Source organism: Diceros bicornis, chromosome 7 (genome assembly GCF_020826845.1).
Source record: "Diceros bicornis minor isolate mBicDic1 chromosome 7, mDicBic1.mat.cur, whole genome shotgun sequence".
Lineage (NCBI taxonomy): Eukaryota > Metazoa > Chordata > Mammalia > Perissodactyla > Rhinocerotidae > Diceros > Diceros bicornis.
The window spans coordinates 16004932-16027196 of NC_080746.1; the positions used below are offsets into that span (position 1 = coordinate 16004932).

At 45.7% G+C, this 22265-nt stretch overlaps 1 protein-coding gene across 1 annotated transcript in view; it reads right to left on the reverse strand.

Annotated features, from left to right (window-relative positions):
* Nucleotides 1-22265, reverse strand: part of TECTA (tectorin alpha) — a 67440-nt gene that overhangs the window by 42498 nt on the left and 2677 nt on the right. The window contains 7 exon segments of the mRNA XM_058544992.1: nt 1103-1695; nt 3724-4294; nt 9913-10325; nt 14325-14490; nt 14838-14975; nt 18600-18887; nt 21572-21705. Of these exon segments, the coding sequence (XP_058400975.1) occupies nt 1103-1695; nt 3724-4294; nt 9913-10325; nt 14325-14490; nt 14838-14975; nt 18600-18887; nt 21572-21705 (2303 nt within the window).

A 22265-nucleotide genomic window follows, 5' to 3' on the forward strand; every position in this document is an offset into this window, starting at 1 on the left:
TAAGCTAGCCTAAAACAGAACTGCAATGTGAGTACAAGTTGCGGCTTCCCGCTGCTGCCTCACATCTCCTTTTCTCAGACGGCGCCTCGTCTTCTCCATCTTTCTGACTCCTTCTTCTCCCTTCAAATCTTACTTTTCCTGTGTCCCAGCCCCTGGGGAGCTTATAGTGTGTGTCCAATTATCTAGCTGTCCATCCACCTATCTACCTCTTACTATTCTTTTAATAAATTAATCTCTGCCACTGTGTCAATGGGAATGAGAACACAGCCCTTTCAGTTTGTGGATGTGTGTTTTATTATCTCCTTGTACAAAACTGCATTGACTCTTGTTTTCTAAATTAGACTTCATGTCATCCTATGAAATGCATGCTGGACTGGAAGACGGGAGATACCCCCAACTCTGTCATCCCAGCTCTGCCTCTACTTAGCTGTGACCCACATCCCTCACTTAGCCCCTTGGGATTTTCATGTGAAAGCGAGGAGTTGCACTAGATGATTCCTAAGATTCCTTCTAGAACTAATGATCTATGAGTCTGGGTGCCTAACAATGGGTACATTAGACCAGGTCAGATAGGCAGGAGGAACCTTGGCAGGCACCCTTTCACGACCCCACATGGATTCCCGTCTACAGGTAGTACAGTATAGCACAGAGTCAGTATAGTACAGGGTAAAGAGCACAGACTCTGGAGCCAGCCTGCCTGGGTTTATATCCCACTTTATGGCTGTGTGTCTCTGAGGAAGTTACTTAACCTCTCTGTACCTCAGTTTTCTCATATGTAAAATAAAGATAATATATACCTCATAGGATTAAATGTGATACTGTTTAGAATAGTGCTTGGCACATAGTAAGCGTCCTATAAGTCTTTGCTATTATGGAGAGCTAGTCCTGCTAGATCTGTCTAATTTGAGAAATTTCAGCTTCACTCCACTTCTCAACCTGATAGACTTTTATTTAGTACTGATAGTTAGAAAATGCTCCCATTTCGGAGTCGTTGCTTCCCTAGAATCCACTCACCGTCAGAGGCAGACAGGCAAACCTGAAGAATATGGCTCCTGCACCTGGCGAGACATCAGAAAACCCTCACGGGCAGCAGGGGTCTTACCTTGACTTCTGAAGCCCCGATCCCGCCTATCTTGACCTCCTGGTCTGCCACCAGGATCCGAACACCTCGCAGCCAAGCCGGCCCTGCGTCGGGCTTCTTCTTGTTGATGTCGATTTCCAGATACTCCGGGCGCTCGGGGCAGGTCTTGAGGAGGGTGTAGGAGAACTCGGAGGGGAAGGCGTAGGCAGCCCCGTCGAAGGTGTGCAGCACCTGGGTCTGGCTGACCAGGCACACGGTCTCCCGCTTGGGGAAGCAGCCCCGGTAGCCGTCCTCCACGGCGCACACCTCCCCGCCGCGGCACGTCTTGTTGAAGCAGTAGATGTCGCCGCCCTCCTCACACAGGCACTGCACCGTGCAGTTGGCCGTGGCCCAGAAGAACTCCCCCATGGTGTAGTAGTGGCCGTCGAAGTCACAGCCGCATTTGTGCAGCGGGACGCACTGGCTGGTGCTGAGGACAAAGCCTTCGTTACACTGGCAGCCCTCTGTGCAGGGCGTGGCGCACTTCTGAGAGGCCGTGAGATCCGAGCACGTGTCCGGGCAGCTGCTGGTGCACACGGAATAGTGGCTGAAGCTCGGGCACTGCACTGTGGACACTGATGTGGGGGAGAGAAAAGAGCGTGACAATAAGGTCAATGACCCAGGGGCTAACCGGCCAGAGTCCACCACACACAGGGGCTTGGAGGAAGCGTGCTCCCTCTGCACCATTTCGCTCCTGGAGTGAGGGTCAAGTAGCTACTCATTTGGGGAAGAGAGACTTGAGGTGGTGCCTGTAGAAATGTGCACAACTGCTTTCGGTGATAACTACTGAGCAAGTTATCAGTGATAACTACTGATTGAATTGTGAGCTTTGACTCTCTTTTGATCATCGCCACTGAAATTAAACTTCAGGCTGCTGTCCTAACTAGAGTAGACTGATTATTCAATCTAGATGTATTATTTGGTGATCTACAACCATCAAGATGTTTGAAGACCTTCAACCGACGGACATAGAAGTTGATCTGATTTTAAAGAGCATGGCCCATTCTTAGGAAAGAGATAAATCCAACTTGGAGGAGAAACAAAAAATGTAGCTGTTAGAGGAGGAATTTGAAAACATGAAATTTCTAACAGGGAGTACTTAAAATACTTGAGTGACCAAAGAAGAATGTGAAAATGAAGTCTCTGGGATATTAAAAATAAGAACGAACCTTGGTTATCTGAAAAGAATTTGTGTGCCTGTTCCTCCAGGAGACTGGATGGGAACTAGATGCCTTGTGAAGCCCTTTCTTGCCTTAGAAACCTTCCGTTTAAAAACATCTGAGTCTACAGAAATGTTTGTCTGGTTGAATCCAACAGGCAGGGCTCAACAGCCTAGTAAACTAGCTCTCTGAATTAAATACAGTTCATCCCACTAACATGAGAGAGAGAGGGAGAGAGAAGGAGAGGGAATATGGAAGACAGGAAAGTAATACCACTAGAAAAAAATATAGCCATTATAGGTAAAAATTTAGTGAGGCAATTTGCATGCTCTTGGATTATACAAGATCAAAGAGAAGCCATATCAATCTCAACTTGAATCAGGATTTGGATGCTCCCCGCTAATAGAGGCCAGTCAGTCACACACACAAAAAAACCATTGTCTCTTAGCTGTTTGATCAATTCTCTAAGAACTGAGTCTGATACATGATGGTTTTGTGAATCCAACCTATACTGATAGGAAAAAAATCTCCCACTGGCCTTGAAATTTAAGGAAACTTGTATACCTTCTCACCTCCGTAGCACTCTCAAGCGCATGGACTATCATTTTCTGTTTACTGAGATGGAAAAAACCAAGGACCAGGAAAGAAACAAAATTCCAAGAAGCTGGGGTTTTTTTTTTTTTTTTGCTTGTTTTAAAAATTTATATAACTAGGAAAAGAGAGAGAGACTTCAGTGGGATAGAAGGAGAAAATAACAAGACGACCAAATGGTACAAAATGCTTAATCCAAAAGTGTAGTTCAAAAGAAGCTGGATTTCCCCACACTGTTGGGGCTTTTCCTAACCACCTGGCATTTCAGAAAAAGGGCTTCCTTCTAGAAGAAAATACTCTAGGGAGTATTCTAGACTCCTTATCTGCAGCCCCTTCTTCCACCAGCAGCAGCGGGTCAGCTGAAATGCTCCAGAGCAAGAGACACAAAACCTACAGGGACTGAAAGTGGAGAAGAAAGAGCCGGGAACAAACACCGTTGGTGCCATTGGGGAGGTGAGTTATTCTCCCCAAAGCTAGTTTTGATTACTCAGGCCAACGTCTGCATTTCCGCAACAGCCACCTGCACCTCTGAAAACTCCACCTCCTCGCTTAACTCTGGGATTGCCACCCCCTGCTACAGGGCCTTCCTCTGGCCAAGCATTTCCTGCCACGCATCCCACGTTCCCAGACAGTTTATGCTCATCAATGGTTTCTTGTTCTCTGGCTATGATGTTGGATGGGGAAAAAAGTAAAGATCCGTTTACAATTCATTCTTTCTAATTTGTGATATTTCAACTCACCCTCACTCTTGGGCAATTTGTTTCAACAAGGAGATTTTTGAGGAGCCCAGAAACCCTCTCCCTGCCCCCCTGCACAAGTGCAGCCTTCCATTCAGATGGGATGCCAGCTTACCACACCCAGTCTGGATTCGCCAGTCTCCAATTGGAATGCCAAGGGCTTGGCACACAAGGGCGTAGGCCTGGATGGCTTGACAGAGGAGTGTCCCGTTGTCCCTCACGCTGCACAGGTCATACACGCAGCTGTGCACAAAAGCCGTGGGGTCCACGACAGTGCCACACTCCCACAGGGGGCCGTCTGTCTTGTTGAGGAAGCCACAGTAGTCGGAGCCAAAGTAGAGAGCTTCGGTGGCGGCATCGCACTGGGTGCAGTTGTCCACACAGCCCGAGTCGCACTTCCAGTCGGCGTGGTAGACCCGCCAGCTCTCCCCCAGATCCAGGACAGACATGGCCGGCCTGCCGTCCGGGCGCAAGAAATCATCCAGCGGGTTTTTATTGTAGTTCCCGCAGAGCCCACAAGTGGAGTTTATATAGGAGCCTGGGATGGAAATGGAGGCGTAGTGCTGGCCGTCAAACGTCACTAAGAGCCCAAAATCCGTTTCCACGGCAGTAGACATGCCACTCTGGTAGATTTTCACTGCCCCCAAGTCTAAGGTGATGGGCAAAGAAGTCACTAGGTCATTAACCTGCCAACAACAGTAATAGTAAAAGGCAGGTGAGCAGGTGCCAGGGCAATGGGTCCATCCAAGATCAGGAAAGGGAGGCAAAGCAGTTCAGTGTTCCAGAGAGAATGGCCCCCCAAATGTCCAGGCTCCAGTGGGCTTGCCTTCTACAAGGCAGAGGCCTGGGCGAACCCTGGAGAGCAGGTTGGTGAGGGCCAGCTGAGCGCTGTGCATTTCAGCTGTGATAGACGTGCATCGCTAGCGCCACTCTAGACTCCTCTGGGGACCAGGTGGTTGTCCACCCCTCCTGGCTGGCTCTAGGGCTAGCTTCAAGTCTTTTCTTGAAAGACTAGTTACCTTGCTTCTCGTCTTCACTCCTCTAAATCCATTCTCTAAGTCTCAGCTTAAGTCACATGTTTCCCACGACCCACCACTGCCTGTAACACTCCCTGACCCCTCCTCCCAGCTGAAATGTGTCCTATAAACTGTTCCCCACCATTTAGCTTTGAGGCTGCCCTGCTATTATTCTCTGAGTGTTTCATCCTGTCACTTCCTGATACCAAGACTGTCATGTAATCATTCAACGACGACAAATTTGAACGCCTACTGGGTACCAAGCACTATGTTAGGTGCTGAGAAATAAAAAATGAAAACCTGTCCCTGCCTCTCATGAGCTCTCAGTCTACAGAGGAAGAGGGACACAAATGGATACTTATAAAATATTGTTTTAAATATGCATTAATAGGTGATGCAATGGGAAAACAGTAAATGAACACTTAATCCAGCCTGGAAGAGTCACATAAGGCTTTTCAGAGGCAATTAAGTCTGACCTGGGTCTTTAAAGATTAACAGAAGGGGCCAAGGGAAGAGTGGAGGGCAGGGAATTCCAGGACAAGAGAAGAAAGGCAGGGTGCTTAGAAAGAGTTGCCTGAGTATGGGGACGGTTGTCAAGGTGTTACTGGGCTGCAGAGAGAAGAGGTGGCTGGCAATGAAGCTGGAGACACAGGCAAGATACATTCATTCCACAAATACTGAATTAGCCGTTTCTGTGTGTCAGGCACTGTTCTAAGAGTTGAGGAATAGCCACAAGTGAAAAGGACAAAATCCCTGCTTCATGGAACTTTATTTTTTCATTGAGAGACCAACAACAAACAAAGTAAGTAAAATATATAGGTATGCCAGAAAAGTGTTCTGCAGAAAAATAAAGCAGGGAATGTGGATCAAAAGTGCTAGGGAAGAGGGATTCTAACTTTAAGTAGGATAGTCAGGGAAGATCTCACTAGGAAGAGGACATTTGAGATGAGGAAGCAAGCCGTGCCATTATCTGGAGCAAGAGTGGCTCATACAGAGGGGACAGCCAGGCCCTAAGATGGGAGTGTGCCTGGATGCTCCCGGGACCTCAGGGGCCAGTGTGGCTGGGGCAGAGAGAGCAAGGAGAGGGCAGGGCTAGATGATGTCAGAGAGATAAGAGCAGCCAGAACAGGTAGGGCCTTGTCAGCTGTGGTAAAGACTCTGGCTTTGACTCTGAGCAAGACGGAGAGACAAGAGGGCGTCTAGAGCAAAAGGTCGACACGATCCGACTTCCATTTTAAAAGAATTGCTCTGACTTCTGTGTTGGGAACAGACCTTGGAGGGCCTTGGAAGCCATGTTTTAAAACAAGACAAAACAAAACCAACAAAAACAAAAACAAAACAACAACTTGTATTTCTCTTCTGGAAGGAGAGCCTTGAAAGGTTTTAAGCAAGGGAATGACATAGTCAGACTTGCATTTTACAGAGTCCGTTCTGCCAGCATGTCAAGATGAGAAGCAGAGAAACCAGACGGGCCACTGCAGCAAGAGTCCAGGGGTGATGGAGGATGAGGCCTGAACTACATACAGACACAGAGAGGGAGGAACGAGCTCAGGGAGCACATTCAGAAGGACCTGTGGTGTTTTGCAGTGGGGAGTGAGAAATGCAGGAAGAATCAAGAGTGCGTCCCAAGTGTCTGGCTCTCTTGAGTAGGTGGCTTGATAAGCCTCCAATGGAGAGAGTTAATTTTCTTCTTTTTTACTCTTACCATGCCTAGCACCTATAGACATCACACTTGTGGGCTGGGCTGGACAGTCCTAGGTGGGCTTGACTGTAAGTGCACGTATGCTTTGCAGGCTGCCCGGGACCCATACTGATTTCTGGCACACGGGAAGGACAAGGATCTTATGGCCATCATTTTTGCTACTTTCTGAGTTGTCTACGAAGTGAGACACTAGACTGTCCCAGCATCACTCCCAAGATTTACCATGGCAGATGCCATGTGCAATTCTCTGTCTCTAGAGATTAGTATGACTTAGTGAGGGAAGGAGACAAGAAAAATAGGCTCGAGAAATAAGCCATCCTTCAGAAAGCTATAAGTAGAAAGAAAAACCTAGGAGTTGATTGATGTATCCTCATCTCCTAGGTAGTGAGGTAGCCAACAAAGGTGAGAAAACCATATTATAAGGAAGGTCAACTAGTAAGAGCATTGGATGGTTATTATGTGTTGTTCTATGCTGAGATGTAGAAAGTGAAATCTTCCCCAAGGTTGGTATAACTGTAAATGCCAAATATATCCATTGCTAATTGCTCTCTCTCCTCTCACGTAAGCTCTTGCCAACAAAGGGCTGTCTTTGCGTCTCAAAGCAGAAGCCATGGGATGGACTGTCTCTGGATATTGCAACAGTCCCCCTGGTTTCTCTGCATCGGATCTTGTCCCACTCGGACTGACTTTATCCCTAGGCTGACCATAGGGGTCCGTATTTCCCAGTTTATACCTTTTTCCTGGCATAAGTGTTCGCTGCACCTCCTTTCGCTCTTCCACGTGTCTCAGTTGAAACCACAAATTATCCAGTCCTTGTGTTTGTGCCTCACAGTGCTCAGAGTAGGAGCTCCCAGAGAACTCTTACCCCAACTGTTGATTTCTTCTTTTATTCCCCCAGTCCCAGTCCTCAACTCCGGACTAACCAATCGCTGATGAATCTCACCTCCTTGCTTCCCTTCTCCCATACTCTAGCCATTTCCCTCTTTGCCGGTGTCTCACCCAGGATGTGGGTAGGGGCAAGGTTAGGAGAGAGAAGTAGAATTGTAGAAGCATAGGTCTTAGAATGAAGAGAGTTTGGTGGGAATGCAATGTGGGAGCAAGCGTGTATTGAGTGCCAACAGTGTGCCAGGCTTTGTGCTAGATATCGCACATGTGGCTATTCCATTTCATCCTCATGACAACCCAAGAAGGTCCTTATCATTTCCCCCTTTTGCTGATGAGGAAATTGAGGCTTGGGGCTTGCATGACTTGAGAAGACAGGGCCTGACTCTCACCTCCTAGGCTCACCCTGCTCTCTCCACTGCTCCCCACTATTCTATCCCAGTGCTGAGTACAGGTCGCCAAGTCCAAACTACCGCCCAGGAGCCCCGCCTCCTAGACACTATGACCCCATTCTACAGATGGAGAAAAGGAAGGTCAAAGAGGCCACTAAGCTGGCAGTGGTGACATAAGGATTGAGAAGATCTGACCACAGGGTCTGAGCTCTTCATCACCATATGCTATTTGGCCTTGGCACTCTTTTCACTGGAACACCCTAAACTACTCTGGTTTATCTTGGGGAGAAATATGAAAACTGGTAAGTATTAGCTAGAAGGAGATGTTTATTATAGATGGATTTTAGCTGGCTGTCTTTGGCCCCCATTAGCATATACAATCCTAAATTGTTCATTTTGTTATTTGAGAAGAGTTCGGAGGGGGAAAAGCCATAGATAGAACCCAGCTCCTAACGCAGCATATGGAGAAAGGCGATCTATACTTTGCAAGAACAGATCTCAGTGGCCATTCCTGGCCTGGCCCAGCGTGTCTGAAGTCAGCTGCCTGGCAGGCGTATCCAGCTCCTCCTGCTTGCCATCCCTCTCCCTGCCGTCCCCATTTCACCTTGGGTGGGGGCTCTGCCATCCACTGAGCCAGCCTCCCCAACAGAGCAGGTGTATTCAGAGCCACTGGGAAGCCATTTGGCAAAAAGAAAAGGAAGCCTTTGTTAGCTTGCAGTCAGAGTCACATAACCTTTTTTTCTCCTGAAACATTTACATTCACATCCACATCTCCCTGTCGCTACAGAAAATTGAAGAACCCGTGCCCTCTGCTTGGACGATGGAAACGAGACACGCAAAATTAGCAGAGCTGCTGAGGCTGAAAAAAATGATGCTGCTCCTTTCCTTCTAAAAAAACAGTCTGACTGTGAGCAAAAAAGAATTTTAATCAAAATGGAAAGTGAGAATAAAGCATGAAGCTTTCTTTTCAACTACAGATATTATACACATCATCCCCACAATATAGGCAGTAGGAGAAAGCTAGTGAACATTTTTCTAGCCTGAAATGTTAGCGTCTTTCTACAAGGATGAGTATAGCGCTCAACAGCACAATGTAAATTTAAAAGGGACACACTCCGAACTTCTGCACCCAAACCTTTACCTTTGATTTGATACACAGAGCTGTCCCTAGGGAGACTAACCCAATAACAAGCAAATTGGCATTTCAGCCACAGTACTAGCTCGATTTTCTAATTATGACACTGATAAGCTGCACAGACCTAGAAAGGGCAGAGCCAGAAAAAGTGGAATTAGTTCCCCCGTCCTGCCTTTTGTTGGACATACTGCATCAATTAAAATTACAACACATATTTAAAAACAGAAAGAAATCCCTACATTGGCGTCAGTTCCAGTGTGTAATCTCTGTAATGACCTCCATGCATGGGGATTAAAGAATGCACGAGGTCGCAGCAATCAACCCCTTGTGGTCTCGGTTATTACTGCTTGAATAAATACAGGGTTGCAACAAGGTCTTCATTAACATTATGAAAATTGGGGCCTCCACAGATTGAGTAATTGTTAGTGGTTTTTGCTCTCCTTCGTGTGTCAATGCCCCCATTGGAAATCCAGGTAGACAATGACAGCAAATGTGCCTGTGCTAAACAGGCCAAAAGAGACCCATGTTCTTCTCTCTTGTTCCAGGCAGGAGTGGAGGATTCTGATAGAGGGGTTGTTGGGGCAAAGTTTTCATGAGACCTTCCCACCCAGGCTTCACTAAAGAAGTCACCAAGCCCATTCCCGTGCCTGCGTAGGCAGTGCCTCTGGAGACACCAATCATTCTGAGGTTTCTCTGAGAATGAAGTAGCAGCTCTTGGGCAAACAGGATGAGGGGTGAGGATTGTTAATCAAAGGCTGTACTGAATTATGGGTTTGTACCATGTTTACACCGTCTCCAGGGCATGGCCATGTGGCTACCACTGTTGCAAGCCAGGTCCATGAGAAACTGAATTTACCTGTCTTCCCAGTTACTTCTGAGCTTGGACATGTGTGTGCATGTGGTGTGTGTACCAGTGATTGTGAGAGAACTAGGTATGTAAACATACTTTAAGTTAAACAGAAGATAGACATGTCAAAAAGAGAACTCAGGTTAGCTTTTGTACAAATAAAATTTAGCCTAGTAAAGAATTTTACAAGATATTTGCAAGGCAGGAAGAGCCGTGCCTCTCTTTGGTGCAAACAGCAAACAGTAGAACCAGTAGATCTGGGAAAGTCTTCCCCAAGCTGAAGAATCTCCAGCTTCTCCAACTCCCCGTGAAGGAGGGAGAGCGTCTCACCTTGACTTTTCCATAGCTTCCTTTGGGGATGAGAATCTTGTAGCCATTCACCTCCACAGAGAGCTCCTTCACCCAGGAGACAGCTGAGCCCCCGCGGTGTTCGTTCTTGGCCTCCACACTGAAGAAGGGGAGGCTGGAAGTCTGCAAACACTGTCGGGCCAACAGGTAGGCACAGGAGCCTTGGAAGTGGAAGAGGAAGCCATCGAAAGTGTGGTAGTGTGGCTCCCCAAACACCACGCATGTGCTGGTCTCCACGGGGCTGCAGAAGAAGAATTTGCCTTTGGGTTCGCACACCTCGTAGAGGCTACAAGAGGCCTCCTGGCAGTAGATCTCGTTGTTGAAATCCAGACAGCGGCACTTGATGGTGCAGTTCAGGTCATCCCAAAACACCTCCCCTCGCCGAAGGAACTGTCCTGGGGAATAATGACATTAGAGCCAACATTTATAGAGCACTTACCCTCTGTGCCAGGCATTGGGCTAAATGTTTTACTTGCATTATACCATTTAATGCACACAAGAACCCTACTAGGCAGGTATTGTCGCCCTCACTTGACAAGTGAGGAAACTGAGGCTTAAGAGAAGTTGAGTAATTCCTCCAAGATCACTCAGCGACTCAGTGATTCCAAGCCAGGATTCCAAGCCGAGTCTGTCTGAATCCAGTCTAAGCTCTTGGCGTTGTCGTCTCCATGGCTGGTGAGCACACTCTCATTCAAGGAAAGACACACTGTCTTAATCCATGGGAAAGGCTACGACACATAGGAGCCATATCATTCCTTCCAGGAATAAGAAGAAGGGTATTCCAAAAGAAAGCCTAGCCGGCCCAGGTAACTCACAACACTGTTCATTTGCTAATTCATTCATTTGTCCACTCATCCACTCATTCAACAACGATTAGTTGGGGGCCCAGAATGTGCCAGAAAAGCTCAATAGCATGAATCAAGAGTAAGATGCACAGGCTCCCTGGGAGGATTCTGGAAAGGGCTGACCTCTGGCTTGGCGCCTTCAACGGCTTATTAATCCTGCAGACGCTGCTTAGGCAGAACTTACACCTATACAAGTTGTCTTCTCTCTTGTTCTAGGCCCTGTCCAAGTCCAGAACGTCTCTCTGTTTATCCACTGGACAGAACTTCTTGACAGAATCTAGGTCAGGAGGAGAATGAGGAAGGGGGAGGGGAATGGTTTTAAGGGATGTGCTAATTTTTAAAATATTTACTACTATTTATTTGGTAGACAATCAATCTTTAAAACCATTTTCCTAAATACATGATCTCTCCCACCATAATCTTTGAAATTTGCCAGTTGTTATTATCAAACTTCCATTGCAATAGGAGCGTCTCTGGGCTGGGGGCTGTGATGTAGTCCTGGGTTGGGGGTCAGAGTCAAGAGAACTAGGCAATGGTCCAACTCTGCAGTCAACATCTAAGACTACTAGCAACTTACATCTGTCTCAGTTTTCTAACCTGTGAAATGTGGACAATGCTATTTTCTCATCCCTGCCTCATTGGAAGCAGTGATGCTATAAAAAGTTGGCACACGTTGATGGAGGTAGAAGCATTTGTAAATTAAGAATGTCTGAAAAGGAAAGTGTCAAAGACACAACATTAAGAAATGTTGTGTAATAAATAATGTCATACACCAGGAGTAACGACAGTTTGAAACTGTAGTCTGAAAAAATTTCTCAAGTTTTGATAAAACTGAATACCTAAAGAATAGCACAAGGCTGCAAGGTCAACCCAAGCAGAAGGCATGGGTGCCTCAGGAACAGTCCTTTCCATATCTGTCCAACAGATACAGTTATGTCTCAACAGGCAATTTTGTTTCATACCTGTTGAGAATAGGTCCCAAAAATGGGATAATAGATTTATTCATATTCTCGGTAGGTCATATGCATTAGCCCAGGAAACAGGCCCCTTGAACCTCAATACTCATGGGCACTACTCCAGGCTGCATATACTGTGACAGCCTCCACTCAGTATAATTTCCAGTCTCTGCTTTTTCAGGCTTGCAATAAATGAGAGGAAAATGCCTTTGAATAGAGGAGGTTTGGACCAAAAGGTAGACTCTCTGAGATAATTTTGTTTGTGAAATGATGATATAATAAACCGGCGCTATGCAACACTTCCCCTGCCATCACCCAGGCCAAATCCCCATCTCATTAGATTGATGTATGTCCAGTGGCACATAAAAATGCACAGCAGTCTGTAGAAGGATATTGAATTTGTCCCGTATGTGAAACCCAAACCCATAATTCAGGAGGAAAAGAATGAAGTCAAAGTAGGGACTTTGTACATGGCTGGCATCTGACCAGCTCCATAGCTCTGCATGCCAGTGCTTTCCATTATCACAGCGTTTCATTCCCAGGACTCAGGCAAGAGGCTGTCACTGGGCACTTAGGTTGCACGGCCACAGCCAGTCAGCTCTGTGATGCTTGGACAAAGAGGGAGAGGCATTGGGTAGGGCCCTAGTCCAGGCCATAAAGGGGAGAGGGATAGTGGAGTATTGGTTTGGTATCTGTCACAGACCTTAAGTGAAGTGGTATTTACACTCTGGAAGGGAGGGGGGCACCCTTTCTGAAATCCTGGTGAGCTGTGGAGCTGGATTCTTTCCTATCCAGTTTAATATCAGCTTAGCTCCAAAACATTTATTTGATATTCTGAACATGGAGGACTTACAGAGTCCACAGAGGCAAGGATGCCCAGGCAGGCCATCTACACAAATGACCTTTCCTTAGAGTAAAGGCAGAGGTTTGATAAGCCTAACCACAGAGCAGGGAATGGGGGCAGAGAGCACAGGCATTTCAGACCAGGTGAATATGGCTCTTCTGTATACGACACAAATTGAAGCTGAGCCAAAAGAGAAACCTGAGGCCCCCCCAGGGCTGCCAAGACATGCAGGTCACCAGGCCATGCTGTCTATCTGAGGAGGGCAAGAGATGGCCTGAAACCTTCATCTCAACCCAAAACTTTCTTAGAGATCTGGAAACATTTTCTCCAGGGTGATCCTCGGCACTTCCACAACACCCTGCACTCATGTGTATCATAATATGTCTTACACTGTGTCATCATTGTTTCTGTGGCTGTCTTCTCTACCGTAGTAGTGCCTTGGGAGGCTAGAGCTCCATCTCCAGCACCTAACAGAGTGGCTAGCACCTCGTTGGGGCTCTCAGAATGTTCTTTGGAAAGATGCAATGGCTAGATGGCTGAATGGATGGATGGGTAGATGGGTAGATAGGTAGATGTGTGAGTGGGTGGGTGGATGGATGGATGGATATTTACTAATACTGGGTGCTATAGCCTCCACTCCTAGAAGCAGAAATATTAATAGAAATCCTGTTTTCTGGGGCTTAGCGGTTAAGTGTGCGCGCTCTGCTACTGGCGGCCTGGGTTCGGATCCCGGGCGCACAGCGATGTACGGCTTGTCGGGCCATGCTGAGGCGGCATCCCACATACAGCAGCTAGAAGCATGTGCAGCTATAACATACAACTATCTACTGGGGCTTTGGGGAAAAAAAGGAGGAAGATTGTCAATAGATGTTAGTTCAGGGCCGGCCTTCCTCAGCAAAAAGAGGAGGATTAGCACGGATGTTAGCTCAGGGCTCATCTTCCTCACAAAAAAAAAAAAAAAAGGGAAGAAAGAAATCCTGTTTTCTGAATACTTTAAGACACATAAGAAGCAGGAATCTATAAACCAGGATGTTCCTGTGAGAGTCCTGGACTGTTTTGTACACCCAAAGTGGTTTTGATGGTTCAGAGAAGGTTTCAAACTTTGGATGCCAATATAAAGTAAACCCGCAGAGGTTCAACTACAGCTTGTTCACAGACACCTAAAGCCTGCTTTGATTTTCCCCAAATTCCCGCATGCTTTGCTGCTGCTGGGAGGATTTTAGGAGAAGCTACCCTAAAGACTATGACACTTTCTTTTCCTTTCCTTCTCATCAGACTAGAAAGTACTGATTTACTCTCCTAGAGACTTGGCAACGCTCCACGTTCGCCCACTCCTGTGGATCTACAAAGTGCAGACGGCAGAGCAGGAGTAAAGATGAGAAGAAAAATTGAAAGAGGGGAAAGGGAAACAATGACAACAAAAATAATGTTAAACAGGAGGGCTCCCTTCCGTCCCTCTGGCTGTGAAATCACTCAAGATCCTCGTCCACTTCAGAGTTGTTCCGAACAGGGAGCTGTGTTCACACCCCAGGCGCCGAGTCCGGAAGCTGCAGTGTAGCAGATGCAGGGTTTCAGCTCCTGGTGTGATGAATGTGCATGCTCAAATTACCTTGATCTCCATTACCCAGCTGAGAGATGTCAAAAGAGTAAGGCATCAGGAGTGAGTCCGCCCCCGTGGCTTAAAAGCCTGCCTGTCAATCTAAGCTAAACAAACCCAGATTTGCCACAGAGAATCGGAAAAGACTTTACCTCTGGAGGTGCAGCCATTGGCCGGGTCAATTTCCTTCCCGTCAACTTTAAATGCCCAGCGGCCTGGAACATTGACGTTTGTGGTCTCTTGGATATTCACAATATCTGGGGTTCTTGACCCCGGGAGGCTGAAGAAATTGGTGAGGTTTCCACCATTAAATCCTGCCTAGAGCACAAAGAAAGACAGGACTTTTGAGCACACACACCACCCCCATTGGTTAACTTGCCCAAATGCCTTATTTTCACAATCCAGCACACCTGAAATCAAGAGACTCCTTTTCCTGAAGTCCCTGGGGCCACCATTCTAGGTGAGAAAGGCCTGCCTAGTGCATGCCACACCTGGATCAAAGTATCAAAGATGGGCATGACTAGCCTCTCAATCCACTTGCAGGATCAGACACACTTCTCTAGCTAAAAGCTGTTGGCAGGATTTCCTCCAGGATACGGAGCAGCATAAGTAGAAAGTACATGGCTTCAGAAACATGCAGGAGGATGAAGTGGAGAACCACCTACCTGTGCCATCACTCCCCCGAGACCTGTCAGGGGATCACCACCACTTGCCGTCCCAGTGGTCCAGTTGATTTCATAATAATTGAAGAGCGTGAATGTATAGGAGCCATCAGACACCAAGACGGCCTGGAAGGTGTTCACCTATAGGACGGAAATGGGTGGTCTCATGACTTACCTTGCCCAGGAACTCCTCTCCCCAACAACAAGCTCCCTTTACCCTGCACCCTCCCTGCCTTGAAGCAGCTCAGAGCTGCTCATTGCCAGCCCTTACACTCTGCCTCCTCTCTGAATATGTTCTCACCTCCAATGGCAAAAGCAAGACATGCGTCTAAAAGAGAAATTGCCCGAGAATAACCTGGAGGCTGACTCAGCGCCTCTCTCACATCTCTGATTCGAACCAGACAGAAAATTCAGAGGCCTGGCTCAACTTGTGATAATACATGAGTACCTATAGATGGCAGCATGAGAATAAACTACAGGAAATCTGTAGTCTAGCCAAGGAAAGGGTTGCATGCACCTGTTCCCAGAGCAGGTTGGATGGGGCGTGGGGAGTGGGGTGGAGAAGAGCAAGCAAATGCTTGTCGGTGTGACTGAAGTGGAGGTATGGACTGCGCTCTCTCAATTCTTAGAAAACATTGCTAATCTTGGTGAGATGTCTCCTCTTTTTTAAAATGGAAGTTGAAAGTGATTTTTAAAAAGCACTTTGTGGGGAGAAATTACTCCTCTAATTACGTATTTATGCATCACTTTATATCTGCAAAATTCTCAACACTCGTCTGTACCTCAGACCAATGCTAAGATGGGCAATTTTTTGTCCCATTCCCATCTTACAGCTTAAAAACTGAGGGCTAAGGGAAACGAATCACTGGAAATTTTGCAATGACCCAGCAACAGAAGATGGGATTCGAGCCAGAGCTCCCAGTCTACCTCTTAGTGCACTGTCATTACACACTGTCTTCATTTTAAACTTTTTAGGACAGAGATGTTGCATAAATTCAAACAAGACTTGCCAACAGTTTCCAGAAACAAGCTGTAGCAAACTCTTTTACTATTTCCCTTTGCTAATTCCTACCCCTTGACACGTGTTTTCAGGAAATTCAAATAAAAATAGAGTTAAAAGGAGAGGCTGCTTTGACCTTTCCATTCAAACCTCGCACTTTTCCCAGCTGCCTGATACTATCCTGGTTAACATTCTGTCAGATGCAGAGGAAGACCCAGATCCTTATCCTGTGTAATCAAACTGGGGTAGAGGATCTTGGAAGCCCCAAAGCTCCCATCCTAGACAGTCCCAGGGAGGGAGACAAGGTGCAAGTAAAGAAAAGCCCTTTTTGTTAGTGAGAACTCTCTCCCCAGGCTCTGTGCTTGCCACAGCTGACGGCGTTGAGGATAGAGTCGCCCAGGTATATGCCTCCATTCTTTGGCCCCGCTCAACAAAAGAGGAAAGTGGGGCACAGAGATGAGGGAACTCAAGATTGCTATAAGGTCACTGCAGGGTCAGGTTCAAGAGACAGGTATAAAGCCAAGGTGACACAAGGTCTAAATTAAACTCTCCTTCAGACTAGGATTCTCCTTCACGAAGTGAATTCCTTCTCCTGAAATGAAGTGGGAAATATCTTTGGTCTAAGCAGGTCTTGAGAGCAACCCATTTGTGATCCCAGAAGTCACCTCAAAACCAACCGGCCATCCTAACAACACTCAGAGGCTGGCTCTCGCCCTCAGGCACGTTCTGGCTTGCTCTCACACACTCCTACACGTACACATCTCTTCAACATCAGTTTTAAGTCTCCTCTGGGTCTGTGTCTGTAAAGCCATGTTTTCAATTCTTGAAAAACCCTGTTATCCTTCAGAGGACTTCCAGTGACGCATGGAGGAGGCAGCCAAGGAAAGAGCTGAGGATTCGGAGTTAGGAGACTTTAGTTTGAACACTGCTCTGCCTCCTATGAGATTCAAATCTTTTTTCTTGCCGCTCAGGCAAGTTACTTAATCTCTCTGGGCCTGTTCCCTCCCTTTAAAGTGGAGAGAGAGCTTATTGTGGAACATTCTTGTGAGGGCTAGACGATATGCAAACATAGCCTATCACAGCGCAGGGCTCACGGTAAGCCCTCAATAAATATGAATTTTCCTTTCTTGAAGTAAACATGTCCCCTTCCCCTTCCCTCTCTAATGGTTTCCATGACACCTTCTCCCTCTAAAAAACCTCTCACACCCAGTGTTTAGTTGGCCTGATGATATGTGTTCCCGTAGAGAAGAGGAAACCTGGGAAAACAGGACATGAAGAAGAGGCCAATTTCAAAGACAGGGATGGATAGGCCCTTCTGCAGCTCTGGAAGGTTGTATCATCTTTTTCTCCAAGGAGCTCAAAGCACTTCGATGTTACCTCATTCATCCTCATTGAGAGAGTTCTCACCTAGTCCAGAAATTTACTCCAAAGTACAAACCAGAAAGTATCTAAATTATCTTGCCATTTTTATTGCCAATGGAAGTTTTTTTGAAAAAATGGTGGTCAGCATTTGATGGGTATTTCTTCTCTTTTTTTTCCCCCACTGACACTAAAATTTATTGATTGCTGGCATCCTGCATTCAAGCGCTGCAAGGTATGAGGCTTAAAGGACATAAAACATCACCCGAGGAGTCGTTAGCAATCCATAATGTGACAGAGGGAAATGTATGCTTCTTTAGAGGTTATTTCTAGCCAATGCATCCACTGTTTAAACTTGTATCTTTCTGTTCTCCAGAACCTCTTAGCGATAAAGTGTATCTTGATGCTCCGGTCAGAAGGTGCTAGAACACCGTGTGCTCACTGAGTAGCAGCTAAGAATTGCAAGCCCAGCACTTTTCCACCTCGGAGTCTAACTCAGTAGTTTCTGTTCCACATCTGAACGACTGACTCATTGCCAAGGAAATTGGAAAACAGATGGAACTGGGAATAATCCTGAGAAAGAGGAGGGCAGATTTTTGAGTGTCTTGGCTTACTGGAAATTATGCAGCTGAAGACATGTCTACGACTTCAAAAATCTCCACTGCCAAAGTCACCCAAACAAGCTGCAGGCTTTCATGAAAACCGTGTTCTATCCCTTTATGTAGAAAGTTGATTATCTCTACAATAATGCCAGTGATAATCTTTCTTATTTGACTTTTATTTGACTGCTCGTTTGGGATTTCAGAGCAGATGTTGAAACTTTATTCATGAAACGCTTTAACTGCCCACTCCAATTATCATCAAATATGAATAATTCCGGCCCCAGTCACAATAAAAAAATCATAATATAATAAAATGAGTCAGGTCATTTGTGCCCAAATCCAGTACCCTATTTTCCTCTTCCTACCAGGTTTTGTGAAAAAAGGGGAAAAAAAGGAAATTAGCTGACTGAGAGAGGCATTTGTGCCTCTGGCAAGAAAAAAGGATATTTGAGTTCCTAGATGGGTCCCTCATCGTGCGGCCTGGATGAGGTCTCAGCGCCTCAATTACGGCCTGCAAATTAGGAATGCGACTGACTGCAAGAAAATTGTGGAGGGGTTCTTTCTAGACATTCGTAATGGTCAGTGATAGGGATGACACAACTTCTGAAATATTACCACTGACTGGACTGGTTAGGGATGATATCGCCCTCTGCTTCCTGGAAAGTGGGTGGCAAAACTCATTAGTTTAACTCAAGGAAACTGACGTTCCTCAGCTCTAACAATTAGACCCCTTCACAGTAGTGAAGATGGACAAGAATTAGATGTCAGGATATGAAGTGGAAAATGGAAAATGTGAATTATTACAGGTGTGGTGCTGCTCCCTCCATAAAACGTGACTTCCTCCCATGTCACAATGAAAACCCAAGTGGCAGAGAAGGTTGCCATGTCTTTGAAGTACTTCCTGATGTCCTTGGTGGCTCTTTTCAAGATGACAGGATCCATGGTCTCTCTGTAATAGATCTCGCCTCGAATTCCATTGTGCACATCTGCCCAAAATGGGGCGATGAAGGCCCTCCCATCCGTCAGGGGAAAGGATTCTGGCGTGAACTGGCTCACTAGGACATTGAAGGAAACAACTCCGTTGTTATTGACCTACAAAAATAAGAGAGGTTTTGCACAGTGGATCTGAAATCTTAACAACTTCAGAGTTGCAAACCAAGACAGACATTCACTTAATCACATATGAATGGAAAACAACTTGCAAACTACTGAATACGAACCATCAAACACCATCTTCCATTGCTCAACTAGGAGGTTCGTTTACTTTCAGACAAACTCATTGGTTTTCTTTCACTTTCAATTTATAGTTAGCTTCATTACTTATTAATAATCAGTCTCATTTTCATGTTCTTTATGTTATCTCTATTTATACTTACCAAATGCTACTGGTATGTGTGTATGTGTGCGTGTATGTGTGTGTGTGTGTGTGTGTGTGTGTTGGGCCAGGCAGGGGGTAATGTAGGCAATAAAGAAGATGCAGAGTCACAGATGCAAAATAATAGGAAAAAAAACACGGAAGCAAAAAAATTTAAAAACTGAGGATTTCTATATTAGACCTTGATTCCTATTATACGACAAGAGAAGAATTTCAGAAAAAGATAAATCAAATACTCCACCATCAAATCAGATCTCAGGATGAACCATATCTTGTTTGGGAGAGACGTTTAAAGGACTTCTATTGATGTCCCAACCACTCTGTACCCAGAACAAGCACGAGGTTGTGACCCATATATGCCCAATTCACTGACAGCTCTTGCAGTCTGATGGCTTCTATGTATAATTGCTGCATATAAATGGACACATGAGTACTTCACATTGTATATGTAAGTAACTATCTTATGGTGATTTCGTTATGATTTGTAAATAGCTTAGTAAACTTATTAAATTACTAAACCTTACTGCAAATCACAAGCCAATACGTACACTCTGTTGACACAGGACCTACAAACAATTCAGCCTCTGCCTGTGTCTGCAGCTCTATCTGTTGCTAGATAAGGCTGATTTAACCCTGTGGCTTCTACAGCAGAAACGCCTGTGATGGGAATACCTGCAGTTCCCAGATACAGAAAACCTGGAGATCATTTTTCTACACATTCCAATAGTTTGTTATGCTCATATTAATCAGTAATATTATGGACATTAACAGTGACCCAGATCCCAGAGGTAAGTTATTGGTACCTGGGCCAAGAGTATGTTGACCTGTTTTGGACGTAAGGGTGTGGGATTTGGAAAGGTAGCTGGAGATCCAGCTACAAGGACATTAAGAGTCTTTTGTCTGCAAGTAACAGTGAACAACCCACAGGCTTGAAAAAGATGCACTGCTCAAAGTGCTGGAAACTCAAGGAACAATTTGCCCTCAAATATGTCGGCGCCACATTAAGGACCTTCCTTTTGCAAGGGCAAGAATTATACCGACTCCATCTCACATAGTATAACGGAGGAGAAAGAGGAGCTTAACTAAACACATTTGTTCTAGAAGCCTGAGAGACTAAGGCTTCCAGAATGGAAGCCCTGCACGCCTCTCTCATCTCCAGAATCAGGTCAACACATTCTGAAACTTCCAATCAGCTCTTACCGATTAAGGAGGCTCTGCTATGAGTAGAGCATAAAAGACATTTCAGGATGCCAGAACAATGTGTTTGCTAGGGAATAATGGGTGTACTTAAAGCACAGAGACTAGCAGAGCAAGCTAGTAATGACTCAGACGTGTTTTGTCTATATAGTCTATTTAGTCTACAGTTAAGCTCAGGGGTTCTAAAACTTTTGTGGGCATCAGAATCACCTGGAGGGGTTGTTAAAACACAGATTACTGGGCTCCCTTCCCAGAGTTTCTGATTCAGGAGGTCTGGGGTGAGGCCTGAGAAGTGACGTTTCTAATAAGTGCCAGGTGATGCTGGTGCTGCAGTTTCAAGGACCACTGGTTAGGTCAAGGAAGAGGAACCTATCTTCTGGTGGGAATCAGCCCTGAGCTATCAGTCAAAACTTGGGGAAGACAGTCTCAGATACAGAGATGGCCAGAGGTGGAGATGCTTGGAGTTTCATTTCTTCCTCCAGGGCGGGACACAGAATAGAATAGGATGTAATGTAATCTACATATGCCTCACCCAACCCTTTAAGGCCAAAGATAAAGGCAAGTTCAGTTGTTCTGAACCTTCTTCTCAATATGAAACAGTCTTACTAGCAGCAAACCCAATGATCCAAAAAAAAATAACCTGTGAATACCTCAGGAGAGCTCTGAGAGCAAATGGTATCATTTCTTCATGCAGGTTTGACAATGGCATATCTCAGACCCAATGAGAGTGGCCAATTCTGCCAACAACTTTTATGTAATAGTTGATTACCTCTCTGCTATGCTCTGAGTCTGCTCCAAGTTGGTAGGAAGCCTAAGAACAGCAGATGCCTAAACTTTTCACACCCCCAGAAGGGGAAGATAAATGATATTGCTCCTATTGTGGTCCATTGTATCTTTTTACCTCGTCAAGTAGCAGAAATAATGTTCGTGGCATTGGGGCCTCTGCTCCACTTCTGTGTTTAATCACCCACAAGAGCAATTTATTGCCCTGTATACTCCTCTACTATGAACATTAGCCATTAAATATACCTTTGACTTTCTTAATCATAAAACCTATCAGCTCATGAAATCTCAGAACTTGTTGTTTAGGCTGCCAATAAATCCTCCATTCCAGGAGCCCTGGAAGAAGGTATTTGAAATGTTTTCCTTAATGACAAACAAAGGGGAGAGCCACAGAGCAACAGCGGGCTGCTTCTCCACTTACATAGACAGTGCGGTAAGGAACGCCAAAGAAGAAAATAGGGATGGCCAACTTAATCTCAGATGAGCTTCCATCATCTACTTTAGGGGTTTTGGTGTCATTCTGCCAAAACGGATACATGAGCTCCCTGGGCTGAGCTGTCAAGAGAGAGGGTGGTTAGATGGATGGCAGATCCGTCTTCCTTCTGGCAAGTTACTTCCCTCCCACCCACTAAAGCACCTTCTTTCAGTAAGTCTTACAAATTAAATGCAAGTCAGACTGCGTTTTCATTTATCCTAAACCTAAGCTGTACACAGTGCGCTATCTTCTGCCTCTAGAAAGGGGAGAATGGGAATGATGCCATTTCTCATTAGGAGAAATCAATTCGTGCTTCATTTCTATGCTTCCATACGTTTTGGAGAGAGAAATGGTTAAAACAGGCTGAAAGGTTGTGAAATCATCTCTGGAGCTCTCAGAGCACTGAGAGGTGGTCTCTAGGTCTGGCATGGCTTACACCACTTGATCCTTGATCAGAAGGCAAGGAACAGAGAAAGTGGCCTGTGGCTATGAAGCTACCTTCTATTAAGAATTCTACTCTCCTTTTCCTGAAAGGAGTCCCCTTCCTCCTGCCACATAATAAGAGAAGATACCAGATCCCAGAAGGAAATAAACAACAGTTGGAACTGGGACAAAAGTGGGAGGAGAGGGTTTGTAGCAA